At 55.5% G+C, this 27,838-nt stretch overlaps 1 protein-coding gene across 1 annotated transcript; it reads right to left on the minus strand.

Moving 5' to 3' along the window:
• Positions 1-586: 586 nt before the first annotated feature.
• SLC4A5 (solute carrier family 4 member 5) lies at positions 587-26,328 on the minus strand. Its single transcript, XM_069035520.1, has 25 exons — positions 26,274-26,328; positions 23,444-23,573; positions 20,985-21,145; positions 20,361-20,516; positions 17,916-18,011; positions 17,234-17,289; positions 15,301-15,458; positions 15,131-15,218; positions 14,810-14,964; positions 14,223-14,366; positions 13,287-13,461; positions 12,827-12,960; positions 12,448-12,719; positions 9,765-9,826; positions 9,019-9,219; positions 7,483-7,596; positions 6,407-6,568; positions 5,543-5,721; positions 4,874-4,946; positions 4,643-4,711; positions 4,142-4,315; positions 3,422-3,583; positions 2,899-2,980; positions 2,204-2,271; positions 587-672 (listed from the first exon to the last, which is right to left on the minus strand). The coding sequence occupies exons 1-24, from the start codon at positions 26,299-26,301 to the stop codon at positions 2,237-2,239; spliced, it is 3,066 nt and encodes a 1,021-aa protein (XP_068891621.1). The 5' UTR covers positions 26,302-26,328; the 3' UTR covers positions 587-672; positions 2,204-2,236.
• Between the last annotated feature and the right edge of the window lie 1,510 nt (positions 26,329-27,838).

Genomic DNA, 27,838 nt, shown 5'->3' on the forward strand with positions numbered 1-27,838 from the left:
CCAGCAGAGCCGGGTCCCACTCCTGGGATGCCCCAGCACGGTTTGGAGCAGCCGCTTTTGTCCCACACATCCCCCCGCCGTCACCCCATTCCCTCCGCAGAGCGGGGCTCCCCAGGAGCCACGTGGTGATTCCAGGGATTTGGGAACAGGGAACAGCCCTCCCCATCCCTCTCAGCCACGCAAACCTCCTCCTCCCACCCCAAAAGCACCCCAGGATGTTTCCATCGGCACATCCCGGCTGCTCCCGCAGCTCCGAGACGGGGCCAAAATCACCAATTCCGCCTTTGCGGCCCCGTTTCGCCGCCAGCGGCGATGCCTTCGCCCAGCGGGAAGGGAGGGAATTCCACAGCGCGTGACCCCAAAATCTACCGGAGCACGGGACCCCCGGGGCCTCCTGCGCCCGGCAGAGAAGAACACGCCCGATTTCCTTTATATATATATATATGAATATGGCGATATCGATATATATATATATATAAAATCGAGAGAGGCGGGGGCGGGCCGGGCTATAGCGTGGTCTCACTGCCCATGTCCCGAGGAGCCTTCTCCGTGTCGGTGTCCTCGTAGTCCGACTCCATCTCGATCTTCACCTGGGGCACGGCACAGATGGGGTTTCGGGAGTAGTTAAAGGCGGGAGACGACGGGCACGAGATCTTCAGGTGAAGGGTGATACTGGGGGGGCAGGAGGGGAGAGGGGGTGAGCAGCCAGGGGTGGTGCCCCCAACCCCGAACCCGCCCCGGGGAAACGCTCCGGGTGATGCTGATGCCCGAAGATTTGGAGATTTTTTGTATATTTTTTTCATGTATTCTTCCTATATTTTCCATCTATTTTTTAATATCTTTTTCATCTATTTTTATATCTTTTTTTTCCCCATATATTTTTCATGTATTTTCCCTATATTATTTTCCCTATATTTTCCCTATTATTTCCCCATTATTTCCCCAATACTTTCCCTATATTTCCCCTATATTTTTCATATATTTTAATGTATTTTCCCTATATTTTCCCTATATTTTTCATATCTTTTAATATATTTTCCCTGTATTTCCCCTATATTATCTTCCCTATATTTTCCCTATTATTTCCCCTATATTTTCCCTATATTTTCCCTCTATTTTTCATATATTTTAATATATTTTCCCTATACTTTCCCTATATTTTTCATATATTTTCGATATATTTTTCCCTATATTTTCTCATATTATCTTCCCTATATTTTCCCATATTTTTCATATATTCTTTATATATTTTTCCAATATTATTTTCCCTATATTTTCCCTATATTTTCCTTATATTTTCCCTATCTTTTCCCTATATTTTTCCTATATTTTAATGTATTTTCCCTATATTTTCCCAATATTATTTTCCCTATATTTTCCCTATATTTTCCTCTATTTTCCCTCTATTTTTCCCCTATTCATATATTACTCATGTATATTTTTCATATATTCATGTTCTTTTCTAGACTCTTAATCCATGGGTATATTTTTGGTATTTTTCCCCACCCTTTCTCTCTGATTTTGGGATAATAATTTAACCCTTCTAATGCTGATTGGAATTCCCTTTATTCTTAAGAAGCCTGACAAGGATATTTTGTTTTCCACCGGAACTCAGAAGGCAAAGAAGCCCCATTGGAACAACTCCAGTGGGGCAGAACTTGGGGGAAATTCCCCACCCAGCTGCTGCTCTAATTGGACAATATTTGTTAGAGATACTCGTTAATTACTCATAAACATTGTGGAAATCCTGCCTCGCGTGTGCACATCCCCGCACTGTGCCCCTGGAAGCTTTCCTTTAAAGGCTTTCTCTTTAGATCATCCTTTCAATGCCCTTTGGAAAAGTTTTGGGTTTTATTCCAGGCTACCTCCGAGAAATGAACGAAAATCCGATGTTTTGCCGTCAACCTGCAGAATTTGCGGAGGATAATCCCAAAATTTCAGGATTTGGAGGCGTCCCAGTCTGAAAAATCCCTGTGGCTGTCCCTCAGCAGTTTCATAGCCCCAAACCCTCTGGTGCAGCTCCCAACAACCCCACGGTGAGGACCCCAAAACCACCCCAAATCCAGAGCGATGCTGCCACAATCTGCTTGGATAGGTGGGAATCGCTCAGGGGTGGAGCTCAGCCGGGAGGATCAGCCGGGGATCCCAAAATTCTCCCCCAGGGATGGGGACAGGGAGGGGGAGCCCGCTGGGGGCCCGTTACCTGCGATCCATGTCCGAACCGTTCGGGGAGGAGTCAGAACGCAAAGCTCCAGGTGGAGGCCCTCTTTCCTGGGGGGACACGGAGGTGAAACACTCCCCAGGTGACCCCAAAAAGCCCCCTGGTCCCCCACTCCCAGCTGCCAGCGGGTCCCGCGGGCGGTGGAGGAGGAAGAAACCTGGGAATCGCTGGTTTTGGGGGCGATTTGAGAGGAAAGGCCCTGCTGGCAGCGGTGTGAGTGCAGAGCGGAGGAGTTAAACCGAGCTCATGATGCAGCCTGGAACAAACTGCCCCCAAATTTATCCCGCGGAGTTTTGGTGGAGGTGGAGCCAAATCTGCTCTTTCCCAGGCGGGTAACTCCAACACAAGTGGCTTTTGGGGGCTCCAAACCATCCCAAATGCAGATATTTTTCACAAAGCCCCATCAGCACCAGCTCGGAGGTGACAAAACCCAGGAGATTCCTGGATTTTTTCTTTTGAGATTTAAGGAAATCTTGGTGATCCCCAGGCCTTGGGATGAGAGGTGCTCTGGCAGCTCCCACTCTTGCGCCTCTCCCCACCTGGGTTTTTCCCTGATCCTGGTGAGGCAGGAGGGGTCCGAGCTGCGTGTCCCAGCGGGGTTAGTGCCGAGCGGAGCCCACGGGAGGGATTAGGAAGCGGCAGGGGATGCGGGAGAGGCTCCTGGGCTCGTTACTTACGGCTCAGGCAATGGGGGCCCCCATTTCGGGGCTGCGCTGGCAGGGGCTCCATGGGGATCTTAATGACTGAGGGAGGTGGGAACTGGGGAAGAAACGGGGAAATTCCTGGTGAAGGCAGCGCCTGGCGGGCTCTGAGAGCACCTGGAGCACCCAAAGGGACCCGAAACCTCCAGAGGAGGAGGTGGAGGAGGAGGCTTTGCCTTCCTCTTCCCAAATCCTGGGGCAGGGGTTTGGGTAACGAGGCTTTGAGCGATGGGGGCCGTGCCCTAAACCGGGGCGTTTGGCCTCTTCTCTCTGAGGATTGCTTTTTTTTTTGCCGTGATTTTCCAGCTTTCGGGACATTCCTCGGAGCCTCCTGCCAGCCCCTGAGCCCCTCGCTCAGCCGGTTCTGTCCGTGCAGCGGAACAGCTCCAGGGATCAAAGGCCTTCATCCCAAACCCGCAGGTTGCAGCGGGAATTTTCCCTCCCCAGCTCTGGGATGTCCCCGCTGTCCTCAGGAGCCCCCCGGTGACCCCGCGCCCACCTCCTCGTCGCTGCTGCTGTCGCCTTTGTTGCCTTTTTTCTTCTTCTTCTTGTCATCCTCCTTCTTCTTCTCCTTCTCGGGGATGATGTTGTCGATCCAGGCCAGGTCGTGTTGGGAGAAGACGAAATCCAGGAGCCTCCTCACCAGGATCAGGGCCAAAATCTGACAGGGGAGAGGTCCAAGAGCGTTGCTCAACCCACGACCTGGTGACCACCAAGCCAAAAATCCCTTAAACCCCAAAAAAAACCCTTCCCAGTGAGGATGGAATTTCCATGATGGGAAAGATGATGGTGGCCATGGTGGGACCATGCCAAAGATCCCTTAAACCCCAAAAAAACCCTTTGGAATGAGGATGGGATTACCTTGGTGGGAAAGATGATGGCGGCCACGGTGGGACTGCACCAAATCATCCTCAAATCCCAAAAAATCCTCTTCCCAATGAGGATGGGATTACCATGATGGCGGCCACGGTGGGACCATGCCAAAGATCCCTTAAATCCCAAAAAAAACCCCTTCCCAGCAAGGATGGAATTACCACAATGGGGAAGATGATGGCGGCCACAGTGGGACCACACCAAAAATTCCATTAAATCCAAAAAAACCCCTTTGGAGCAAGGATGGACTTTCCATGATGGGGAAGATGATGACAGCCACGGTGGGACCATGCCAAAAATTCCATTAAATCCCCAAAAAACCCCTTTGGCGCGAGGATGGGATTACCATGACAGGGAAGATGATGGCGGCCACGGTGGATTTGAGGATCCAGAGCACGGCCAGGCAGACGATCTGCACCAGGGTGAAGAGGTGGATGCGGCGCAGCGGGACGTGCCGCAGGAACACGTAGTCGGGCTGGTGCTTGGCCGGCATCAGGAAGAGCTTGCAGCGATCCCAAAACTGCCAGGGGGGGAAGGCCCGAGTTAATCCTCAGGTCCAGCCCACAGAAAAACCCGCTTTTAGTCCCAAAATGGAGGAAGAGCTTGCAGCGATCACAAAACTGCTGAGGGAGGAAGGCCCGGGATTGATCCTCAGCCCAATCCCACAGGAAAAGCCTCTTTTGGTCCCCAAAACTGGGGGAATTTGGGGCTTTTTGGTGTTTCTCAGAGTGTTTGGGGTATCTGCCATCCCATGCGCGGAGATTTTGGAGTACAAATCCTCCTTTTTGAGCCAGTGTGGGCCAGTCCCTGGCCAGTGAGGAGGAGGAGGAGGAGGAAGGGCACTCACCTGGATGCCGTTCAGCGATGCCACGCCCATGTAGAGGAAGACCCCGTAGAGCACCGGCATGGGAATGTACTGGGAACAGGGAGAAACCGCGGCCCTGACCGCAGGGAAGGCAGCAGCTCCTTCCCAGGGACAGGGACCAGCGCTGGAGGTCACGAGGACGGGGCAGAATCCGGCTTTTTTACCGCCGTGTCCCCGGATCTCGGCGGGGAGGGGGGAACGGGAATGTTTTACCTTCAGGATGGGAGCCAGGAAAACCGAAATCCCCGTCAGCACGAAGACGATGATGCCGGTCACCCTCTGCTCCCTGGAACGGGGAGGGAAGCAGGATCACGGAATCACGAGTGGGAAGGGGATTGATCCACTGGGATCATTGATCCAGCCCCTCTCCCTGCACAGACACCCCAAAATCCAAACACTCCTGGAGCAGCCTCGGGGCCGTGCCCATTCCCTGGGCAGCCTGGGCAGTGCCCGGCACCCTCTGGGGGAAGAACCTTTCCCAAAATACAGCCTGACCCTCCCTGGCCCAGCTCCGGTCACTCCCTGGCTCTGTCCCTGTCACACGGAGCAGGGATCGGAGCTGCCCCTCAGGAGGAAGCTGCAGAGCTCAATGGGTGTCCCTCAGTTTCTGCAGCTGAACGTTCCAAGCGCCCTCAGCCACTCCTCGAGCGACCCTTCCCCATCCCCAGGTCCCTCCTTTGGACCCTCTCCAGCAATTCCGTGTCCTGCTCACACCGTGTCACCCCAAAACCGCTCACGATGTTTGAGGTGAGGCCGCCCCGGCCCAGAGCAGAGCGGGGCCATCCCCTCCCTCGTCCGGCCGTGCTGTCCCTCATCCCCCCAGGACGGGGATGTCCCTCCGGCTCCGGGACACTGCTCAGACCCAGCTTAGCCCCCCCTGACCTGACCCCCAGGAACTGGGGCTGCTCCCCCGGGGCGCTGGTCTCGGTCTCCATCTTGAGGCTGTCGATGTGGGCGATGGAGATGACGGTGGCGGCCACGTACCAGGGCAGCCCCATGAAGGAGCACACGGCCATCAGGATGCCCACCCAGAAGAGGTCCAGGTGGTACCCGGCTGCCTTCTGCAACACAGCACGGGGGGGTCAGAGGGGGCTCTGCCCGTGGCCGCCGTCAGCCCAGCACCCACGGGGTCCCCTCCGGCAGGGCCTTGATGTCCCCCAAACGGCCTTGGGGCACCCAGTGCCACCCTGTGTCACCCCACACGGATGTGGGGCGCCCTGCATCACCACAGTGCACCCCACACGGATGTGGGGCACCCTGCATCACCACAGTGCACCCCATATCACCCTCATTCACCCCACATGGACATGGGGCACCCCGCATCACCCCACATTGTCCCGGACCACCCTGTGTCACCCTGCTGCACCCACACAGATGTGGGGCACCCTGCATCACCCCCCTGCACCCCGTTACCCACAGAACTTCACCCTCCAGGTGCTCCAGCACCCCAAACCCGCAGCTTGCCCAAGGGGAGCCCCTGCCAGAGCCAGGGCAAGCCCCCAAACCCACCCCACAGCCGGGTGCTGTGGGGGATCCTGGGGTGCCCTGGGTGTTGTGGGGGATCCTGGGATGCCTTGGGTGCTGTGGGGGATTCTGGGGTGCCCTGGGTGCTGTGGGGGATCCCTGGGGTGCCCTGGGTGATTCTGGGGTGCCCTGGGTGCTGTGGGGGATTCTGGGGTGCCCTGGGTGCTGTGGGGGTTCCCCGGGGCACCCTGGGTGCTGTGGGGGATCCCGGGGGGGGCTCACCCGCAGCTTGTGCTCCTTCCTATTGACGATGACGGCCGTGATCTGCTGGTCCATGAAGATGAGGATGGTGACGAGCAGGGCGGGCAGGGCGCTGGCCAGGTACACCCACCACGGGTTCTTCCCGAACGGGAACACGAACCAGCCCCGGTCCACGCGGGTGGGCTGCGGGAGACAGCGGGGTCAGAACCTCGGGAACGGGGCAGGGATTGGGAAAACCCAAGGGTTGGCGTTCGGTGACGACCCCACCGCCCCATCCCCGACCCGTCCCTAAATCCAGCGCCCGAACCTCCCCCAAGACCTCACTGGGATCCCCACATCAGCCCCGAATGGGGGAGGAGAAATCCTTCCGGAATGGGGTTTGATGGAATATTTTGGTTTTACCTTGAAGTCGGTAGGCACTTGGAGCTTTGGGGTGTTGAGTCCGAAAAGCACATCCAGCCCCACAAACATTAGTATGGACATAAAGATAGAGAAATCGCTAATGAGCTTACGGAGCTGCCGGGAGAGAGGGGAGAGAGAGGGAGAAAAGGGAGAGGAAACGGCAAAAAAGGGAGGGAAAACAAAAAAAAAGGGGGGCAGAAACAACAAAAAAGGGAGGGAAAACAGCAAAAAGGGGGGAAAACAAAAAAGAGGGAAAAACAAAAAAAAGGGGGGAAACAACAAAAAGGGGGGAAAACAAAAAAAAGGGGGGAAAACAAAAGGGGGGAAAAGAGCAGAAAAGGGAGGGAAAACAAAATAAAAAGTGAGGAAAATGACAGAAAAGGGAGGGGAAAAGACAAAATAGTGACGGAAAACGGAAAAAGGAGAAAAATAAAAAAAGGAGGAAAACCAACAAAAAAAGGAGGAAAACCAACAAAAAAAGGGAAGAAAACCAATAAAAAGGAGAGAGAAAACAATAAAAAGGGGAGGAAGAAAAAGGAGGAAAAACAACAAAAAGGGAGAGGAAAGAAAGTCACAGAATTAGAGCATTGTTAGAAAAGGCAAAGTCGCTTTTAAGAAGGTGCCTGGAGCTGCGATATTCCCAAAAAAACCTGGCGAGGAGCTGGAAAAGGAGTGTGGGAGAGGGGAGGCCGAACCTTGATGATACTGGGGATGTGGAGTTTGGGGGTGTCCAGTCCGAAACAGGCATCGACTCCACAGAAGAGCAGGATGGAGAAGACATTGGAAAAATCAGCAATGAAAGCCCTGACCTGAAGGCAAGACAGGGAAACGGGTGGGAAGGGGAATTAACGGGGTGGGAAGGGGAATTAACGGGGTGGGAAGGGGAATTAACGGGGTGGGAAGGGGAATTGGGGTGGAGAGGTTTGCTCCTACTTTGGCATCCTCCCCTGGGGCTTTCCAGCTCCACGCAGCTGTGGATAACCCAGGAATAACCCCCCAAAATCCCCATTTTCTCGCCTTTCTCTCTTCCACGAGGTGAGGGGGTGTTGGCATTGTGAGAGCCGAGGGAGAGAATCCTGGAATCCTGGAATGGTTTGGGTTGGGAATGGACCTTAAATCCCATCCCATTCCAGCCCTGCCATGGCCAGGGACCCTCCCACTGTCCCAGGGGGCTCCAAACCCTGTCCTGGGCACTTCCAGCGATCCAGGGGCAGCCACAGCTGCTCTGGGAATTCCAGCCCAGCCCCTCCCCCCCCTCATTCCTTCCCAAGATCCCATTTAAATCTCCCCTTTCCCACTGGGAAGCTGTTCCCTGTGTCCTGTCACCGAATCCCTTGTTCCAATCCCTCTGCAGCTCTCCTGGAGCCCTTCAGGCCTTGGAAAGGGTTTTAAGCTCTCCCTGGATCCTTCCCTTCTCCAGCTGAGCACCCCCAGCTCTCCCAGCCCGGCTCCACAGGGGCTCCAGCCCTGGAGCAGCTCCGTGGCCTCCTCTGGACTCTCTCCAGCAGCTCCCCGTGCTCCCACTGGGGTCCCAGGGCTGGGGGCAGCTCTGCAGGTGGGGACCGAGGGGCAGAATCCCCCGGGAGCCACTGCCCACGCTGGGGGTCAGCCCAGGCCACCTTTGGGGTCGTGCCCAGCCTCTCGCCCACCCCAAAATCCCTCTCCCAGCGCTCCTCTCCATCCCTTCATTCCCAGCTCGGATCCATCCCCGGGATTGCCCCATCCCAGGGGCACCTCCAGCACCTGGACTGGACAAACCCTGTGAGATTCCCTGGAGCTTGTCCGGGTCCCTTGGGATGGCCCCGTCCCTCAGGATTGTCCCTTGGTGTCACCTGCAAACCTCCCAAGGGTGCCTTCAATCCCTTCATTTACGTAATTAACGAACACATTAATTAACTCTGGCCTCAACAGGGACCCTGGACACCACTGGTCACTGATGTCCATCGGACTCTGAGCCGTTCACCACTTCCCTGTGGCTGGGATCATCCCACCCGTTCCTTATCCATTAATTGTCCACCCATTAACCCAACTCCACTCTAGAGAGGAGGATTCCATCAAAAGCCTCACAGAATTCCAAAAACTAGGGCCCAAAACCTTGAGGAGGATCCCAATTGTGGCCAAAACCTCCTAAAACCAGAGATTTCCTGACATTCTTCGCCTCCAGCAAAAATTCCCAACATCTCCCGTTTTCCCTCATCTTTGGGAAAGGCAGAACCCGGCTCTTTCCTTACCTTGGTGGGGAAATAGCGGCTGAACTTGAATTTTTTCAGGGTCAGGGTCATGGAGTAGGTGCCGAAGAAGAGGATGAAGGACATGAGGGCCAGGTCGGGCACGAATTTGCAGGATTTTCCCACTAAGCTGCCGCCGTATTTGAGACATTCCTTCTTACTCAGCTGCGTCCAGTCCAGAGCTGTGAGGTTGATAGCATTGGACTGCGAGAGACCCCAAAAAAAGCAAAATTAGCAAAATCTGAAATCGTTGCAGTGGGCAGGGAAAGGGGGAATTCCCAGGCAAATGGAAAAAATCGGCGTTTTTAAGTTGCAGCATGGAAGGAAAGGGAAATTTCCTGCCCAGACCCCCAAAATTTGTACTTTAAGGGTTGAATTGTGTAAGAAAAGGGGAAATTCACAACCAAATTGAGTAAAATCTGCATTTTTAACAACTGTAACTTGCAAAAAAAGGAAAATTTCCTGGTCAAACCCCCAAAAAGAGCCGTTTAAGCCATCTCAGCACACAAGGAAAGGGGAATTTCCAGGGCTGCTGCCACTGGGATACCCAAAACCGTGGGAAAACCGCAGAGCTGCTATAAATTTGGGGGGGAAAAGCATGGATTTGGTGCTTCTGAGCCCCACTGGGAACCCAAACCAGCACAAATTTGGCTCTGAGCTGGCCCATCCCGCTCCCTGGGTGCTGAAATCCCCGAGATCCGCCCTCCCTGGCCCCAGATTTCCCGCTGGGATGAGCAGCCCCCACTCACCAGAGAAACGTTAGTGGTGTTCGGTGCCACTGGAGCTGAAGCATCGAACAAGGTCGCGTTGGCTGCGGGAAAGGAGTTGGTTATTGAGGTTTTGGGGCTAAAACCGAGCTTTTGGGCATTCAAACCAGCTGGGCTGCACCTGCCGAGCCCGGCAGGGATCGGCATCCACAGATTTTGGGGGGAAACCCCTCCTTTAACCCCGCAGCGACTTCTCCCTGATTAATCCCACGCGCCGGGGAGGACGTGGCGGCTCCTGCGGCGCCTTCTCCCTCTGGGACTGGTGAGGGGGGAATTTTTAGGAGCTTCCCAGTTCCTAACATTTCAAGGAGCTTCCCAGGGAAGCCACCGGGAGTGGGGTGGACTTAAAACCACGGGGGTGGAAAGCTGGGAAAGCAGCCTGGGGTTTTTTTTGTTTTGGGGAAGCGGCACCCAAATCACGCCCAATTTGCTTTTTTTTAAAATTATTATTCATTTTTTAAAAAATCTTTTGGGGGTGTTTTGGTGTCATCAGTGCAAAATTCCATCTTTTCGAGCCCCCAGCACCTTCTCCTCCCGGCACAAAAGGTGGCTCCGCTCGGCTCTTCGGGCGACGCAGCTCCGCAGCTCCGGGAGCACCCCCGGATTCTCTCGGGGTGCCCCTAAAAGAGGGAATTCGGGAATTCCGGGATGGCTTTGCCCCCCCTCTTCCATCCTCTTCGCCAAGTGGGAATTTCGGCCGCCGCCTCCATCCCCGGCGCCGGGGATTAATGAAGGAGGAGTTGGGTTAGGCCAGAGACCCCGGGGCTGCCGGGACCGAGCTCTGGGGAACAAACCCGGCCCTAAAAACGTCAGCATCATTCTTATTTTTTCCTCCACAACCTTTTCTTTTTGCACAAACCCCATTTTGGGATTTCTATGCCCTAAAGGGCGGCACAGCACCGGTGGGATTTAGGAGAGGAGCCCTAAGGGCCCTACACAAACCCTTTTAGAGAGAGAGAAAAGTCAAATACATGGGGAAAAAAAATAACAACAGAACCCCCCCATGGGGGGAGAGTATCAATATTAAAATAGTTTTAATATTTAGAAGGCGATACTCACTTGAGATTGAAATCAGCCCCAATTGATGTGTGCAGCAGAGACAAATATGGGACAAATCAGTTATAATAATCAAAAATCAGCACGGATGGAAAAAAAGGGATTAAAAAAAATAGTAAGGATGGAGGGGGGAATAAAGAGAATTTCTAGAGGAATGTTAAATCCAACACCGCTGCCTTGGGCAGCCAGGGCGAGGAATGGGAACGGGAATTGGGGTGTGGATGCCTCTCAGCTGCTTGGGGTTTGCTCGGGACGGGGGCTTGGAAAAGGGTGGGACCTCCGTGGAGGCTGAAGGCTCCTCCTGCGTTAAAGCCCCGGCGCAGGAGCTGCTGGGCACATCCCGGTGGGTGCTCACGGTTCCCTTCGGGAATTCCGGCTCTGGCGGTTCTGTCTTCGCTCTCCCGCGGGTCGGGTTTGGGGGTGCTTGGTTTGGGAGGAATTGGGTTGGCTCCAGGTGCTGCTCTGGGCTCTCAGATCCCAGAGGGATCGTGGCACTCACGGAGGGGTGGATGAGCAGGAATTGAGGAAGAATGCAAAAATAAACCCAATCGCTGCGATTCACATTGGGTGGGAGCTCTCCTTGGAATGGCAGATGTGTTGGGAATGCGTTGGGTGGAGGGTCTCGGATGCTTTTCTTGAAGGAAGAAGACAGGGAGAACTTCACCATGACCTTCAGCCACCATCATCTTCATCCACCGTCACCTTCATCCACCATCACCTTCATCCACCATCATCTTCATCCACCGTCATCTTCATCCACCGTCATCTTCATCCACCATCACCTTCATCCACCATCACCTTCATCCACCGTCATCTTCATCCACCGTCACCTTCATCTACCGTCATCTTCATCCACCATCATCTTCATCCACCGTCACCTTCATCCACCGTCATCTTCATCCACCATCACCTTCATCCCAAGACATTCAGCCTCCTCTGACTACAGCTGACGCTTCCCAAAATTTAGATTTTTGACATCAGTTCAGCTCCTGGGAGCACAGGCGGTTGCTGCCGTGAGCCCAAAGCCATCTCTGGTCCATTCCAGGAGCATCCGAGCTCCACAAGTCAGATCTGGGATCATCCAGGTCGTCTATCCAAGAGCAAAACCAGGCAGCCATGGAAGGACCATCTGCTCAGAGCCCGATGGCCTCTCCTTTTGGAAAAGGAGTGGAAAAAGAGGAGGAAAAACAGTCCTTGGAGCTTTCCACACCCAGCTGGGACATCCCAGGGTGTCCCAGGCACTGGAGAGCACAGAACGACTCCAGGCATTTTCTGGAGATTGAGTTTCCGTCAGCAGCAGGCTGGAATGATCTGAAATGTCCTTTGTTCCCATATTTCCTTCTTATCCATCCAGGTCTGACTGCTCCCGGCTGAGATCCCAACTCTCCATCCGCTGTGTCCCAGGAAGCACCGAGTCGTTCATCCAAGCGGGACAAGGCTCTTCCTCCATCTTCAAAACCCCCTCAGAGGAGGAGGACAAGGTCTCTCCACCCCAGGCAGCTGCCTCATCCTCATCCCTCATCCTCGGCCAGCGATCCCGTGGGATTCATCCACGCCAGGACCCTCCCACCCCCTGGCTCCTGCCCGGGCGGCCCCGGGATGAACTCACCTGGGTCAGGGGCGACGCACTCGCACTTGTACATGGTTACGTAGTCGGGCTTGAAGTCGGAGTTGATGGGGTAGTACTTGAAGGCCCCGATCATCTTCTTGATGGCATCATAGATGAAGATGAAGCTGATGAGGGTGGAGAAGCCCTCCTCGGTGAAGCGCGTGATGTACTTTATAATGAAGCTGGCGTCGGTGGCCACCAGGATAAGGCACTGCAGGGCCGAGTGCAGCCCGATCCACAGGCGGAATTCCATGTAGTCGATCCCGTTGCCTCTGGAAGAGGGGACAAGTGGCCCTGTGAGAGCGGCCGGGGGCTGGGGGACACGTCCCACCCCCGCACGGCCGGGCCCTGCTGTTCCCCAGGATGGCCCAGCACGCACTTGCTGAAGTCGAAGAGCAGCTTCTCGAAGATGAGGATGGGGCCGGTGCTGCTGAGGATGATGAGGGGCTGCCCGGCGAAGAGGCAGAACATGGAGCCAGCCATGGCCGTGCCCAGGAAGCTCTCCATGACCCCCTGGGGACGGAGCAAAGGCAGCGTTACGGGGATGCTGTGCCACCCACATCCCCACGGATCCCCCGGATGGAGATGGGGCTGAGGAACCTCGGCTTGGACCCACACGGGATGGTTGGGACCATGTCCCATTGCTCCTGGCGCTGCCACTGAGGGGGCTGTCCCATCCTGCAGGGATTCCAGGGCTGCCAGTCCCACCTGGCAGCGAATTTCCATCCCCAGAAGCTTGGCATGGCACAAGTAAGGTAAAAACCAACCCATCCCATCCCACCCCACCCCACCCCATCCCACCCCTGCTGTCCCCACGCCGGTGACACCCTGGGCTGGACCTGGTAGTTGTCGGTGGCATCCCCCAGCAGCCCCCCGAAGGTGATGGCGTTGGTGATGCAGCCCAGGTAGATGAAGAGGATGGCAGAGATGGATTGGATATGGAAACCTTCGTAGAAGTCGCTCGGGAACCAGGGCAGCTTCCTCTTGATATCCAGGTAGAGGCCACCACAAAACCTGCAGAGACACCGCCGAGGACCTGGTGACTTCCACCAAAACAGAATTGTGGAGGCCTGGAGTGGTTTGGGTTGGGAAGGGACCTTAAATCCCATCCCATTCCAGCCCTGCCATGGCCAGGGACACTTCCCCTATCCCAGGGGGCTCCAAGCCGGCCTTGGGCACTTCCAGGGATCCGGGGGCGGCCACAGCTGCTCTGGGAATTCCAGCCCAGCCCCTCCCCACCCTCATTCCTTCCCAAGATCCCATTTAAATCTCCCCTTTCCCACTGGGAAGCCGTTCCCTGTGTCCTGTCCCTCCAGCCCTTGTCCCCAGTCCCTCTTCAGCTCTCATGGAGCCCCTTCAGGCCCTGCAAGGGGCTCTGAGCTCTGCCTGGATCCCTCTCTTCTCCAGGTGACCATTCCCAGCTCTCCCCTCCTGGCGCCGGAGGGGCTTCAGAATCCTGGAATGGTTTGGGGTGGGAGGAGCCCTAAAGACCCCTCAGTCCCACCCAGAGACCCCTCCCACTGTCCCAGGCTGCTCCAAGCCCCAATGTCCAACCTGGCCTTGGGCACTTCCAGGGATCCAGGGGCAGCCACAGCTTCCCTGGCCAGTTGGGAGATACATAAATATGGATACAGAAATGTAATTATTTTATGTATATATGCAGAAATCGATCAGGTGCTGCACAAAAACCCCAGGACACTCCAGGATGAGCCCGCAAGAGATGCTGACGGGTCCCGGCACCCTCCAGAGGTTTTTGGTGGTGGGTCCTTGCTCACCTGCCGGTCCAGGCCAGCTCTTCCCCAATCTCATGGACTTCGGGCATCTCCCCATCCTCGCTGCCGCCGCCGCCGCCCCCGGCACCCGCCCCGCCGGCCGCGCCGTTCATCTGCCCCACCTCGTTCAGCGAGAACACCGACTTCCTGCGGGATGGGGACATCGGCCTTGGATCGGCACCGGCGCCCCCGGATCAGCACCACTGAGCCCTGGTGTGAGGACCTCGGCCAAGGCCATGGGGCAGCTCTGTGCCTGCACTGATTGTGAGTTTTGGGGTGAATTTGGACAGACCCAGAGCTCAGTTCGGGGAGCTCAGTCCATGGAGTCATGGGATGGGTTGGGTTGGGCTGGGAGGGACCTTAAGGATCATCCAGTTTAACTCCTGCCCTGGGCAAGGACACCTCCCATTAAAGGCTGTTCCAGGAGAGTGGGAATGTCTCTGAGCCGACCTGGGAACAAAACCTGCTGAAAACCCAGCATTTCTGCAGCATTTCCAGGGGTTATTTCCAGGGGTGAAGCCAAGCAAGGCTCTTGTCCTCCAAAACTGGAGACATGGGAGTGGCCACAGGGCCCCATGGCCCCCACCCACCTCTTCTCAGCAGAGGGCACTTTTTTGGGCGGCTCAATCCGAATGTTGGGGTCCCACTCTCCGGGCGGGAGGACGATGACCTCGTCCAGGAACTCATCGATGCCGGCGATCAGGTCCTCCCTGTCCCGGGCTTTGTAGGCAACGTCGCTGAAGAGCTGGAGGTGGACGCAGGACAGGGGTCAGCCTGGACATGGCCTCCAGTCCCACGTCCTTCTGGGGGTTCAAAGCTCAGTTTTTGGGGAGGTAAGGTGAAAATTGCTTTTTTTCCTTGGTTCTGAGCCAGGGGGTTTTAAACAAGGGCTGGGGGTGGCCTCCACTCACATCGTCCACCATGAGGGTCGCGATGGCCCTGCCGATCTCGTTGTAGGACTTGGCTTTCCCCGCCGGACCGAGGAGAATGAAGAGGAATCTGGGGAGGGAAAGGCGCCGTGTTGGTCACCTCGGGCCACCGGTGTCCTGAGACCGCTTGATCCCGAGGGGATGGCGCTCACCTGGTGGGGACGGGCACCTCTGTCACCCCCCCCAGCATCGTGGCCTGGAGCAGCCTCACAAAGGCCACGAAGGGCTTCTCCAGGAACTCCACCTCCCCCACCAGCACGTTGGAGGCCTCGGCGTCCTTGGGGATCTTCTTGATGAACTTGTTCTTCAGCTGTCAGGAAAGATGAGAGTGGGAAAGGGAGGGGTTGCCAAAATTTGGCTTTTCCCCCTTTTTTTCCCCACAAAAGTTGAAGCCTCAGGCTCTAAGATTTCACCTCTGGTTGTCCCAGGACTCCCAGAGGTGGGGATTGAGGAGCCGCATCCAGGAATAAGCCAGGAAAAATCCACGGAGCCAAATTTCTTCAGTAAACGTGGCTAAAACCAAGACTGGCTCTAAACCGCCCACCCAGGGCTCTGCCACCCAACCAGCGGCGTTTGGTTTTGCTCTCCTGGGTTCTCCGCAAGGAAAACTCCCTGAAATCCCCCCTGTGGAAAATCCGAGCCAAACCCCAGCGATGCCAGGAACATTTTTGGAGTTCATTCGCAGCCCCAGGCTCCCCCAAACCCCTGCCTGGCACAGAACCCCCTCAGCGCCCGGTGCGGGGGAGGTTTCTGAGCCTCCTTCCTCCCCAACCCCATCCCGGGAGCGGGAACGAATAACGGGAGTAGGAAAACCTCATCCATGGATTTATTGCCCTGGGTCTCTTCTCCCCTGCAGCTCTTTCATTACGAGCCTAAAAGGGTTCAATACCAAGCTGGGCAGGGAGTTATGATAATCTATATGGCAGCGTGAGGGGAGGCATGTGAGCCGGGCAGCCGCCTCTCCCCGTCCTAATCTTTTAAACCCAAATGGAAAAAAAAAAAAATAAAATCATAATAATAAAGCAACTCCTCCGGCGCGGCTCGGAATCAGAGCAGGAGTTACCAGCGACCACTAAGCTTCGTGTAACACCTAAAAAGTCCCTTTGTAGTGCGCCTAATAGGGCGATTAAACCTAAATGCTTTGCATATTTTGGGATTAACCCTCCGAACCCCATTGCTGGAAGGGACATTTGGGGTTCCTGAGTGGGCACCAGCATGGACTGGTTTCTGGAAAGCTTCGTGGTGTCCCTGTCCCGTGGCTCCCAGCAATACATGGATTTCCATTGGTGAAATCCAGGGAAACGAAGCGTTATTCATGGTGTTTGGACTTGCCCTAAAGTGCATCACCCCAAGTAAGCCCAGCAAGGACATCCCGGGGGAGAAGCAGGTTCTTATCCCATCCCATTCCCTAAAAACCCACGGGGTCGGTGATTCTCCCTTCAGTTTATGGTGAAATCACAAACAGAAACAGAGCAAAGCTCATGTAATGAATCAGCCATTCCCAGAAAAAGAGTCTGGGATGGGAATGGGACAAAATCCCGCTGATCCGTCCCATCCCCAAGCAGGGCACCTGCCCAAGCTGCTTCCCAGCTGCTTCCCAGAAGCAATCCCAGAAGGAAAAGCCCCCTGTGGCCTCTCAGCTGAGCTTTGCATTGAGAAAACCCCAGGCAAAACAGATCCCACCCCAAATTCCAGCCCCTCACCTCCAGAGCTGGATCCCTGTGTGCAAACCCAAGAGCTTGGATGGGATTTACCGCCCTCTCCCATCCAATCCTTTAGGATTCCTACACCTCCAAGCCCCTTTCCTGTCCTCCCTGAAGATCCGAAGGGATTTTTTTTCTCCACCCCAAGGGATTTGAGCCGGCCCAGCCTCCTGGCTCATCCCTAATTCCATGCTGGAAGCGCGGTGTCACTTCTGGGACAGCTTCCCCGTGCATCCGTGGGGATCAATATCGGCATTAACTCTCCTAATTAGGAATTTGTGCGGGTATCGACCCAGCGGAGGCTCACATGGATCCGAACAACCCCAGAGCCAAATGGGATCGTGTCGGGATGCTCCTCCCAGTGGGATTTTGGGATGGGTACCTGGTCGGTGCTCGGCGTGTCCGAGATGTCGTTCATGCTCCGGCTCTGGGCGTGACCTGGGTGGAGAGAAGGGAGGGAATGTGAGGAAAAGCCACCCCTGGTGCCGGGAGAAAACCCAGTGGGGAGACCTCGTGCAAAGAAATAAAGTATTCCTTATGGGATGTGCCCTGAAACCCTGGGAATTCGGGAAAATTCCTTCTCTGGATGGGTGGAAAGGCTGGCACAGGGCAGGGGTGGAGTCCCCATCCCCCCAAAATCCGTCTGGATGTGGCACTTGGGGACATTGTGGCTGTGCTGGTGGTCCATGACCTTAGAGGGCTTTTCCAGCCCTGATGATCCCAAATCTCCGTGAACAGGAACATTTCCAGTCTCAGCTACACAAACCAAGCTCCCAAGTTCAGATGGGATTTCCCACCCACCCTCTCCCAGCCAAGCAATCTTTTAGGATTCCCACTCTCTTCCAAGCACCTTTCCTTCCCTCCCCAAAGATTTGACGGAATTTTTTCCTCCACCCTGCGGATTTTGAGCCACACCAGCACCCTCGCTCATCCCAGATTCCGTGCTGTGCTTTCGGGACAGCAGCCATGGTGGGACCTCATCCCAACCTCCCGCTCTGCCACTGGGACTGGGAATTTGGGATATTCCAGGGATATTTGGGGCTGGTTGGTGTCCCCCCACTCACGCAGGCGGCCGTAGCTGGCGCTCTGCCGCATCCGCAGGTCCTCAGTGGAGCGGTGGAAGGCGGCGCCGGCGGCTGGGCCCCGCACAGGGCTGCGGGCTGGGGGAGAGGAGAGAGGGGCTGTGAGAGGAGGAGTGGGATCCCATTGGGAATGTCGGGGCAGGATCCCATTGGGAATGTCGGGAGCAGGATCCCATTGGGAATGTTGGGGCAGGATCCCATTGGGAATGTTGGGGCAGGATCCTGTGGGGAACATTGGGGGCAGGATCCCATTGGGAATGCTGGGGCAGGATCCTGTGGGAATGTCGGGAGCAGGATCCCATTGGGAATGTCAGGGCAGGATCCCATTGGGAATGTTGGGGCAGGATCCAGTGGGGAAACATCAGGGGCAGGATCCCATTGGGAATGTCGGGGCAGGATCCTGTGGGAATGTCGGGAGCAGGATCCCATTGGGAATGTCAGGGCAGGATCCCATTGGGAATGTCTGGGGCAGGATCCCATTGGGAATGTCAGGGGAAGGATCCCGTTGGGAATATCCCATGGGGAACACCAGGAGCAGGATCCCATGGGGAATATCGGGGGCAGGCAAGAACGATCACCTGCCCAGCACAGGAGACACCAGGAACGTGCTTTTCCCTCCCGTGCCCTTATCCCACCCATCGGAATATTCCCGGTGGCAGTGAGGGGATATCGATGAAAATCTCCCACCCCAAATCTCCCTGCCCCACACGAGGAGCCAGCACCACCCCAGCCCAGCCCAGCGCTGCCTCTGGGGCCGTCAGTGCCTCCAGAAGGGACATTTCTGTTCCTTGGGAAGACCCCAAGGATTTTGGGTTTTTAATCCCGTCATTCTCCCAAGAAACCCGCACTCAGGATCTGCCAGGAACTCCGCACTCCAAAATATTCCCACTGGCTTCCATCGGGCTCCACGATTCTCCTCCCTAAACGGGCAGTGAATCCCATTTTTCATCCCAGATGTTGAAGCCGAATCACTTCACCGCAAACATTTCCTTTTTCCCCCTGGATTTTCTGTCTTGAGCCCAACGTTTTCCCGGGAAACCTCCTAAATTCCCAAAATTCCTTTTGGAGAATCCTCTGGAGTGCTTTTGCTGCTCTGCATCTCCCCAAGGCCCCAGCTGCCACCAAGGCATCTCTCCCCGTTTCTTTTATTGTTAAACCCAACCAAACCACCTGTGAAATTCCCGCTGGATTCCTGTGCCGGCGGGATTTATCCCGGTATCCGCCACGGAGCTGCTGTGGGCACAAGGAATGGGAGGGACCCCCCTTTCTCCACCATTTCCTCCTCGGAACGTCCCTCCTCGGAATGTCCCTCCTCGGGAACTCAGAGCGATTCCATCCCCTCAGAAAGGCGCTAAACGCAACATTCCCAAGCCGTGCTCAGTTTTGGTGGATTCTGGGCAAGTCCTGGCTTGGGTATCCGGCCCCAGAACACGGGAATGTGCCCAGGCTGGGATTGTTGCTCGTTGATGGCCTCTCCTGGGAGTTGCTGTCCCCGGGAGCAGCCGGAGCCCGGCAAATCCGGGGCTCCACCGAGTGACCTCCCGCTAAACCCGACCAAATCCCCTTTTGTAAGGGCTGGGCAAAGGCGGGATCAGCCGGGAGCAGACTGGATTTGTCTGCGCCCGCCGCGCCAGGAAACCCCAGTGCCAAGCCGTGGTGCCCACACCGCGCCATTGTCCTCGCGGTGACGTCATCGCACGGCGCCATTGTCCTCGCGGTGACGTCATCGCACAGTGACATTGTCCTCATGTGACGACATCACACAGTGACATTATCATCACACGGCGTCACTGTCCTCACAGTGACGTCATCGCATGGCGCCATTGTCCACACAGTGACATCATTGTACAGTGGCATTGTCCTCATGTGGCACCATTGTCCCCACAGTGACATCATCACACAGCGCCAATGCCATCACACAGTGCCATTGTCCCCATGGTGATGTTATCACATGGTGCCATTGTCCACACTGTGACATCATTGCATGGAGACATTGTCATCACACAGTGATGTCATCACACAGTGATGTCATCACATAGCGCCATTGTCCCCGTGGTGATACCATCACACGGTGATGTCATCATACAACGCCATTGTTCCCGTGGTGATATCATCACACAGTGATGTCATCACACAGCGCCATTGTCCTCACACAGTGATGTCATCACCTGATGACATCACCACCCAGTGACGCTGTCCCTGCCGTAGCCACGCCCCCTCCCACAGCACCGTCCATGTCCCGAACGCCCCCTCGGCTTCCGGCTCCCTCACCCCTGATCCCACCAGGGGCAGAATTTTGGGGTCTTTCCCAGGGCAACAAACACCTGGGTGTCCCAACCCCTTGGGTTCCTCCTTCCCTTCTCCCGAGATGTCCCTCCCCGACGCCCGAGGGTGCCACCAAGCGCCGGCTGGACCCCGAGGACTCACCGGTGTTGGAGGACACGGATTTGCCAATGTCGGCCAGGGAGCGGTGGATCGGCTTCTTGGTCTGGTGGCGGTGCTTGCGCAGGAGGACGTAGCTGAGCTTCTCTCGCAGCTCTGGCTTCAGCAGCCCGTCCTCGATCTGCTTCTCGATGACATCCTCTGCAACGTCCGCCCGTGGTGACCCCCGGAAAATCCCCAAAACCCCCCAAAATCTGCTCCTTCAGCAGCCCGTCCTCAATCTGCTTCTCGATGACATCCTCTGCAACGCCCGCCCGTGGTGAACCCTGGCAAACCCTCAAAACCTCCCCAAAATCTCCCATTCTTGATCTGCTTCTCGATGGCATCATCCCCAACATCCACCTGTGGTGACACAGGAGTGACCCCCAAAATCTCCCATCCTCGATCTGCTTTTTGATGGTATCCTCTGCAACATCCAGCAAAGGTGACCCAGGATTGACCCCCAGACCCCCCAAAACCTCAACACAACAATTTCTGGGAGCAGCTGAAGGCTCCCAGCTCCTTCCTTTGCTCGTTCCCAGACACGTTTGGTTTATGGAGCAAACAAATGAATTTAAATCCATTCCCAGCATTTGAGGACACGGGGAAAAAGCCTCCAGGGGCTCCTACCTATGATTTGGGGCAAGGAGTATCCATCCAGGTCCAGGAGCACCGTGCCCGTCTGGAGACACGTCCGCAGCTCAAAGAGGCTGTGCAGGGACAACGTGGACACGTGGGGTTTGCTCCACCTCTCGCCGCCTTCCTCCACCTTCTCCTCGAACTTGATCCACCTGGAACGAGAGCGGGACGGGCCCGGGACAGGGCGGGTGTGAGGATTAGGGAACGGCTTTTCCTGGGGAGTTTCCCCTCCTTGGAAAGCCGGGATTAATTCATCTCGCAAAGTTTTCACTCGTTATCCGGGGTGGGAAGGGAGAACCTGGTGGTGCCGTTCCCCGGAGAGCTGCTTCCAGGATTGTGGAGGGGAGGCAAAACTCCCAATCCCAGCAGGAAACCCAATCCTGTGGATTTCCATGTCCCCAAACTGCTCCTGTGAGCTCTGGGAGCTTTTCCCATGGAGGTGACATGGCCTGAGCCTGGATCTGCTGCTGCTTGGAGCAGCCCGCGGGAGAGCAGATCCCAGAGCATTCCCAACATCCCAGGTCCTCAGGAATGCTCAGACCCCATCCTGGGCACTCCATCCCCACAGTGGGAGGATGGGCAAACCCTCGGGCTTCAGCCCTTCCCTTCCTTGATTTTATACTGAAGATTCCAGAGAAACTTCAGGAATGAGGTGGATGATTCCTCCCGGCTCCCTGGGAACAGGGCTCGGAATGCTGGAAGGGCAGATCCTGGTTTTGAGGGAAAAAGCTGCTTTTCCTCGACAGGCTCCATGGATTTTCCTACCCAGGGATGAATGGGCACCGCTGGGATTTGGGCTCCTGCTGCCCCACAGAGGAGGAGAAGGGATTTTGGGAAGAGCTGGTGGCTCCAGAACGCTGCGGGGGAAGGCCGGGGAAAGGCCGGGAATGGATCAGCTGCTGCAAAGAGAAAATCTCAGGCGTCCCTACTGAAAAACTCCCAAAATATTACCCAGGAACGGCAGGAATGCTCCGACAGAACCCCAACACCCCCAAAATCCAACGTTTGACCCTGGTGCCCATCCCACAGCTCCCCTTCCCAGATTTCTTTGGAGAATCCCTTTCTCCAGCCCTCCAGCTTTCCCTGGCAGGGAATTCAAGCTTCCCGCGGCGGCTCCCGCCAAGCGCCGGCGCCGCTCTCCCAAAGCCGATTAGGCCACTTTTCCTTTCCTTCTGCCCCGTTTTCCTGAGGAAATTGGGTTATTAGGGAGCAGCCGGGGCGAGTGTGGGATTTGGGGCATGTTTCCAGCGGCACCTTTGCCCCGGGATCGGCATCCCAGGATTCTTTCTCCAAGGCTACTGCGAATTCCCACCTCCCTGCTGCTCCCAGCATCCCGAGTCCCATTTTTTCCCCATTTATTGTGGATATTGTGGAGCAGGTGGAGCGGATCCCACCTTCTGCTCCCACCCCTGAGGATAAAGAGGCTCAACCTGGCTGGAGAGTGGGAATCGGGACTTGGGAAACCTCCATGGTCCCAGGAAAAGCTTGGAAATCTCCACCTCCCGGCCTCCCTGATGAAAATCCCAACGCAAACATGGATTTTTCCAAGCTTTTCAGGGAGCGGGAAGGCAGAAGTAAACATGGATTTGTGGAAGATTAAGGTTAATTAAGGTTAAAAAAAGAATTAAGGTTAAAATTAAGGAGTTGGAGCAGGGATTAGAGCCAGGGGGATGCTGAGGAGCTTCCCAAATTTTGGCTGATGCAAAGAAAACCAGCCCAAAAGAGAGGATGGGCACCCACAGGGCCCGATCCTGATCTATCCTGATCCCTGGCGTTGAAATTCCACACCCAAACTGGGAAATCCCATGGGAAAGGGCTCGGGATACCACCTGGACCCCCTTCCCAAAGCTCCCCCCCAAAAAATCCCAACCCTTGCAGAGCTGAGGTCGGGAAGGGAAAATCCCTCTTGGATTTGGGATCTTCCCCTGGGTAAGATCCCAGTCCAACAAAGCAAATTCCACCTGCAGCTCCTTTAATGATTTTTTTAAGGATGGAGCAGGTGTGGTTTCATTTTTTATGGATCAGGGGCGGGAAAAGTTTCGCTCCTGGCCTGGCCAGAAAAAGTGTGGAGGGAAAAAAATCCTGGGAAAATGTTCTTTGTGCCCCCTACTCCCATTTCCCAGCTGGAATTCTCCGGTTTCCCAGCACATTATCCCATTTTTTACCCTTCCTGCAGGGCTCTGGTGGCTGGGAGGGGGAAAAGCTCCAGCTCTGGGATTGATCCAGCCTGAGGAAATTCGGGATAAGATGGGAAATCTTCCTCTTCCTCCTCAGGATGCAGCTGAGGTGCACATCACCCTAAAATCCCATTTTTCCCACATTTCCCTGACTCGGGGAATGTCCTTTTTTTAACACCACTGAAACCGATGCTCGTTCCCTGATTCCATTTATCCACGGGGATATTTTGGGAGGGGATTTTTTCCCCGGCACGTTCCCAAATCCCCCCTGACCTGGCTGACTCCTTCCACTCCATCTCGTCCCCGTCGTGCTGCAGGGTGTCCATCTCCGTGAAAAGGGTGGGATTGGGGAGCTCATCATCCTCCCCCAGGATGTAGCGGAGCCGTTCGGCGGCCGGGGACACTGCCAGGGAAAGCAGAGCTTTAATTCCATGGGAAACGGGATGATCCTGCCCCGTTCCCACAGGGAAAGGCCCTGAAGGGGGGAAAGAGGAAGCTGTAGGGTGGTTTGGGATCATAAAAAAGGGAGGGAAATGGAAGAAATTTGGAGGAAAATATTAAAGGGGAGGAATGGGAGAACTCCAAGTGATGCCGTCCCGAATTCCCTGTGGAAAGAGATGCGGGATGCTGGGGAAAAGAGTGGGATAAAGGTCCAGGAACACAAAACCATCCAGTTCCCCTTTCCAGGAGATTCATGTGCCCCGTTTCCATGGGGTATCCCATGGTTTTCCCTTCCACGGATCCCATTTTTGCCAGGCTCCATCACAACCAAGCCCTTCCAGCACGGCACGCTGCGATTTCCCGGTTTTCCCGCCGCATTCCCAAGAGGAAGCGGGATCATTCAAGGACAATCACACAAATCCATCATTCCTGCAGGAAAAAATTCCATCTTTTTCCACCCAACAACACTCCAGCCTGGGAAGGGGCATTTATGGCTTCTGGCTCCGTGCGGAGCGATCCGGGAATGGGATCGGGAACAGTCACCCGCCAACCTCCTGCCTGCTGGGAAAAGGCTTTTCCATCCCCGGCACATTCCCGGTGCCCACGGGAGGGTGACGAACCTCCCAGGAAGAAAAAAAGTCTGGATTTGCTTTTAACCCTCTCCCTCCTCTAGGGCTTTTCCAGCAAATCTTCCCAATTTTGGTGGATTTGGGGACAAATCCAAGCCCTGGGTGCAGCAGGGATGGGGGTGAACCCCAAGGAAGAGGTGAAAATCCACCTGAAATCCATGGAAATGGCGTGTTTGGAATACAATCCTGCATCTCCTAATGGAGCAGGAATGATCCAGGCTTGGAAAATGTGATTTTTTTGGGGCAGAATCCTCCTTTTCTCCAAGCTGGGAATAACAAGGTTGGGAAATTCATCACTTAGAAAATCAGGGAATTAAACTGCCGTGGATAAATGGAGGGAAAAACGGGAATATGGCCCCTTTTCCTGCACAGAGGAGATGACGCCCAGGTCCCCAAAGAAGAGGATGTCCCTTTAGGCTGAACCTGCTTAGACCTCTTAAGCTCCTCTAAGCTGAGCCTAAAGCCCTGTGGCCTGGTCCTGCCGCCATTCCCATAAAGCTCCATTATTATGATTATCAATATTCCCGGTCGTTTTGGGGCTGGGCTCCGTGCCTGGAGGGTTTCAGGCTCCCTAAGCCTGGCGGTTGTTCTCGGAAAAGGGATGAAATGGGGGCAATTCTGGGCAACCCTCCCTGCCAAACCCGAAATTCCCTAAAAAAACCCAAACTGGCCGCGGATACCATGAGCCGAACGGCAAAACATTGGGATTTCGCTGGAAATCCCTGTGCTGGGTGGGGTCTCTGGAGGTAAAAGGGGGATTCGGAATTCCGCACGCCCTCGATTTGGGAGTTGCTGCTCCCAACTCTGCCCAAATTCCCTCTTTGGGGGTTTAAAAATGGATCCCTCCTTCCTCAGCCTCCCCAGGGCCTCATTTTGGGGTCTCGGGGCTGAAACCCCAAAAACTGACGGGAATCTTGTCCAGAAAGAGCTTTTTTTTAGCTTCTTTTCCTTATCCTGCCAGATTTTAAGGAATAAATCCAACTTCCAGCACCCAACTTGTGCTTCCCTCCCGCCCTGAGGTGTTTGACCAACCCTGCCAGGACTCGGCCAGGCAGCCAAAATTCCTGGGATTTGTTCACCTGGAGAACCCTTTCACAGCCAGGAAAGCACCCGGCTCTCCCTGCTTGGGGGTTTTTTCATTCCTGGGAATTCGATCCAGCACTGAAAATCCCGGGAAGCGGCAGGTGTTTGTTGGAGAGGGTGAAAGCGACGGGGACAGAGGCCAGACCCCACAAAACACCCCCAAATCAGCCCCTGTTCCTTGAGGATACCGCTCGGGGGGGGCCCGGAGCCGATCCAGATCTCCCTGAACCAGATTCTGGGATGGGAAAACACCCCCAGCTCTGGGATTTCGGGTGCTGCGGATTCCCACGGAACCCTGGGAATACTCGGGCTCATTCCACGCTCGCGGACCCCACATTTCCATGGGAAATGGGACAGGAATGACCTAAACCTCCTCCCTCTGAGGTGCAGCCACCCCGACCCCGATCCAGCAGCAAAACCTCGCCTGGGGATGCTTCTCCAAAGTGAAATTCCCGCTCTGGCTTCACGTAGAGCGAAACAAAACCGGGATAAAATTGGGGCCGAGGGAATGAGGCGCTGCCAGGGCTCTGCAATGCCGAGTTAAGGTCCAGCGTTAGCCGGGGGCTGCTGCGGATTCTCCACAGCCTTTCCCTGGATTTTCCTGCCTCACACGAGTCCCCACCTCCCCAGAGAACCAGGATACTGGGATGCACATCCCATGGGATACACCGCTCCTTCCCTGCTCAAAAAACCCCCAAGTTTGGGATATTTTTGACCCTTTCAAATACCAACTTCTCCAGCGGAAGCTGGGAGTTCCCCAATTTATTTTTGGGATGAGCTCTGAAGCTGTGCGCCCGGAGTTCACCTGCCATCCCCCAGGCTGCTTTTCCAGGGGGAAAAGCTGCTTTTCCAAGGGAAAAACGAATTTTAACCACCCCCCCAGAGCTTTCTCCCCTCCTCCCTTTCCCCCCACCATGGAGCGATGGGAAAAAAAACCCAACCAAGCCTACCTGGAGTTGTTTCCTTTTTTTCCCCCATTTCTTCCCGGTTTAAACCAAACCTTCGCTGCGCGGTCCCAAAAAACTCCAAAGCCCCGGAGTTCCTTTTTCCTTTATCCTTTATCCACTGCGGCTCGCTAAACTCCCGGGGCTTAGGGAGCAGATTACCGGGAATAAAAAGCACTTTCCTCTCCCTTTGGCTCCCATGACGGGAAGTTACCAAATCAGCCGGGATGCGAGAGGGAGAGGTGAGCGCTTGGAAAAGCAGCAGGATCCAGGGGAAAAGGGGAGGGAAGAGCAGAAATCAAAGATTTGGCCGTCGCTCCCTGCAGGATTTTCCTCTCCCACCCGGAACACAGTGGGAAAAGCCCCTTCAAGCTCCGGGGTTTATTTTTCAGGGAAAAAGGCACCAAAATCAGGGAGATTTCCTGGGATTCTGCAGAGATGAGGGGTTTTGGGGTGGGTTTTTCCTCCAGAAAATGAGTTTTTCTGTCCAATCCCTCAAAGCAGCCTGGAGTTGTCTCCGAGTGGCATTTGCTGCCTGTGGAAAGGAGGGGAAAGGAGGGAAAAAGAGGGGAAAAGAGGGGAAAAGAGGGGGGAAATGGAAAAGAAGGGAAAAAGGGGGAAAAGGGGGAAAAGGGGGAAAAGAGGAAAAAGGAGGGGACGTGGTCCTGCTCCCACCTCCCCCGAGGGCACGGAGGAGCCGCCAGAGAATAAAAAAACCACTCCCCCTGAAAAAAAAAACCTGGAAAACTTCACCTTCCAAAGGGAAAAGCGGAGCCGAGCCTCTGCCCGCCCCGCTGGAGCTGAACCCAGATGCAAATTTCCAAAGGGGGGGGTGGAAAAATCCCACCCCAGGGCCTGGCAGCCGCTTTGCCGTGCAAAATGTTAATCTTCCCTAAGGAGATTTCCCGGGAGCGGGCAAAGCCCCGGCAAAACCCGTCGGGAACGAGGTGTGAGTCCCAAAGATTGTCTGCACCCCCAATTCCAGCTGGCAAAGCCCTCCAGACCCATCCCAATCCCATTTCAATGGGAAAAACACACTGGGAACGAGGTGTGATTCCCAAAGATTGTCTGCACCCCCAATTCCAGCCAGGAAAACCCCTCCAGACCCATCCCAATCCCATTTCAATGGACAAAACCCGTCGGGAACGAGGTGTGATTCCCAAAGATTGTCTGCACCCCCAATTCCAGCCAGGAAAACCCCTCCAGACCCACCCCAATCCCATTCCAAAGGGATAAAAGTAAACCCGGGAACCGCCGGCAGAAGCAGCGCCAAACCGCGCATCCGAGGCGATTCAACCGCACATCCAAGGATGCTCCAAAGGCCCTCCCGGATTTCTGGGAAGCCCATGGCACTCACTGGTCCTGCTGGCGTTGTCGTTGCCACTCTCGGCCCAGCCCTGGCCGCCGTCGTCGGTGTCCGAGTGCTCCGGGCGCCCGAAGTGCCGCTCGCTCTCGCTCGTGCGGTCCCGGCTGGAGCCCGGGGATCTCCGGCGGCGCCGCTTCCGGCGGTACCCGCGGGGCACCGGCACCCCGATGTAGATGGAGTGGTAGTCTGGGCGTGGGGGAGAGGG

The sequence above is a fragment of the Aphelocoma coerulescens genome, chromosome 22, assembly GCF_041296385.1.
Source record: "Aphelocoma coerulescens isolate FSJ_1873_10779 chromosome 22, UR_Acoe_1.0, whole genome shotgun sequence".
In the NCBI taxonomy this organism is placed as follows: Eukaryota; Metazoa; Chordata; class Aves; order Passeriformes; family Corvidae; genus Aphelocoma; species Aphelocoma coerulescens.

Excerpts from the sequence above, each read along its gene's own strand:
- SLC4A5 (XM_069035520.1), bottom strand. The coding sequence starts at position 26,301 with ATGGGGGAAAAAAAGGAAACAACTCCAG. Across the intron at positions 12,720-12,826 it reads CTGCTCTTCGACTTCAGCAA|AGGCAACGGGATCGACTACA; the intron begins GTGCGTGCTGGG and ends CCCCTCTTCCAG. Across the intron at positions 6,569-7,482 it reads ACATCCCCAGTATCATCAAG|CCCACCCGCGTGGACCGGGG; the intron begins GTTCGGCCTCCC and ends TGTCTCCCGCAG.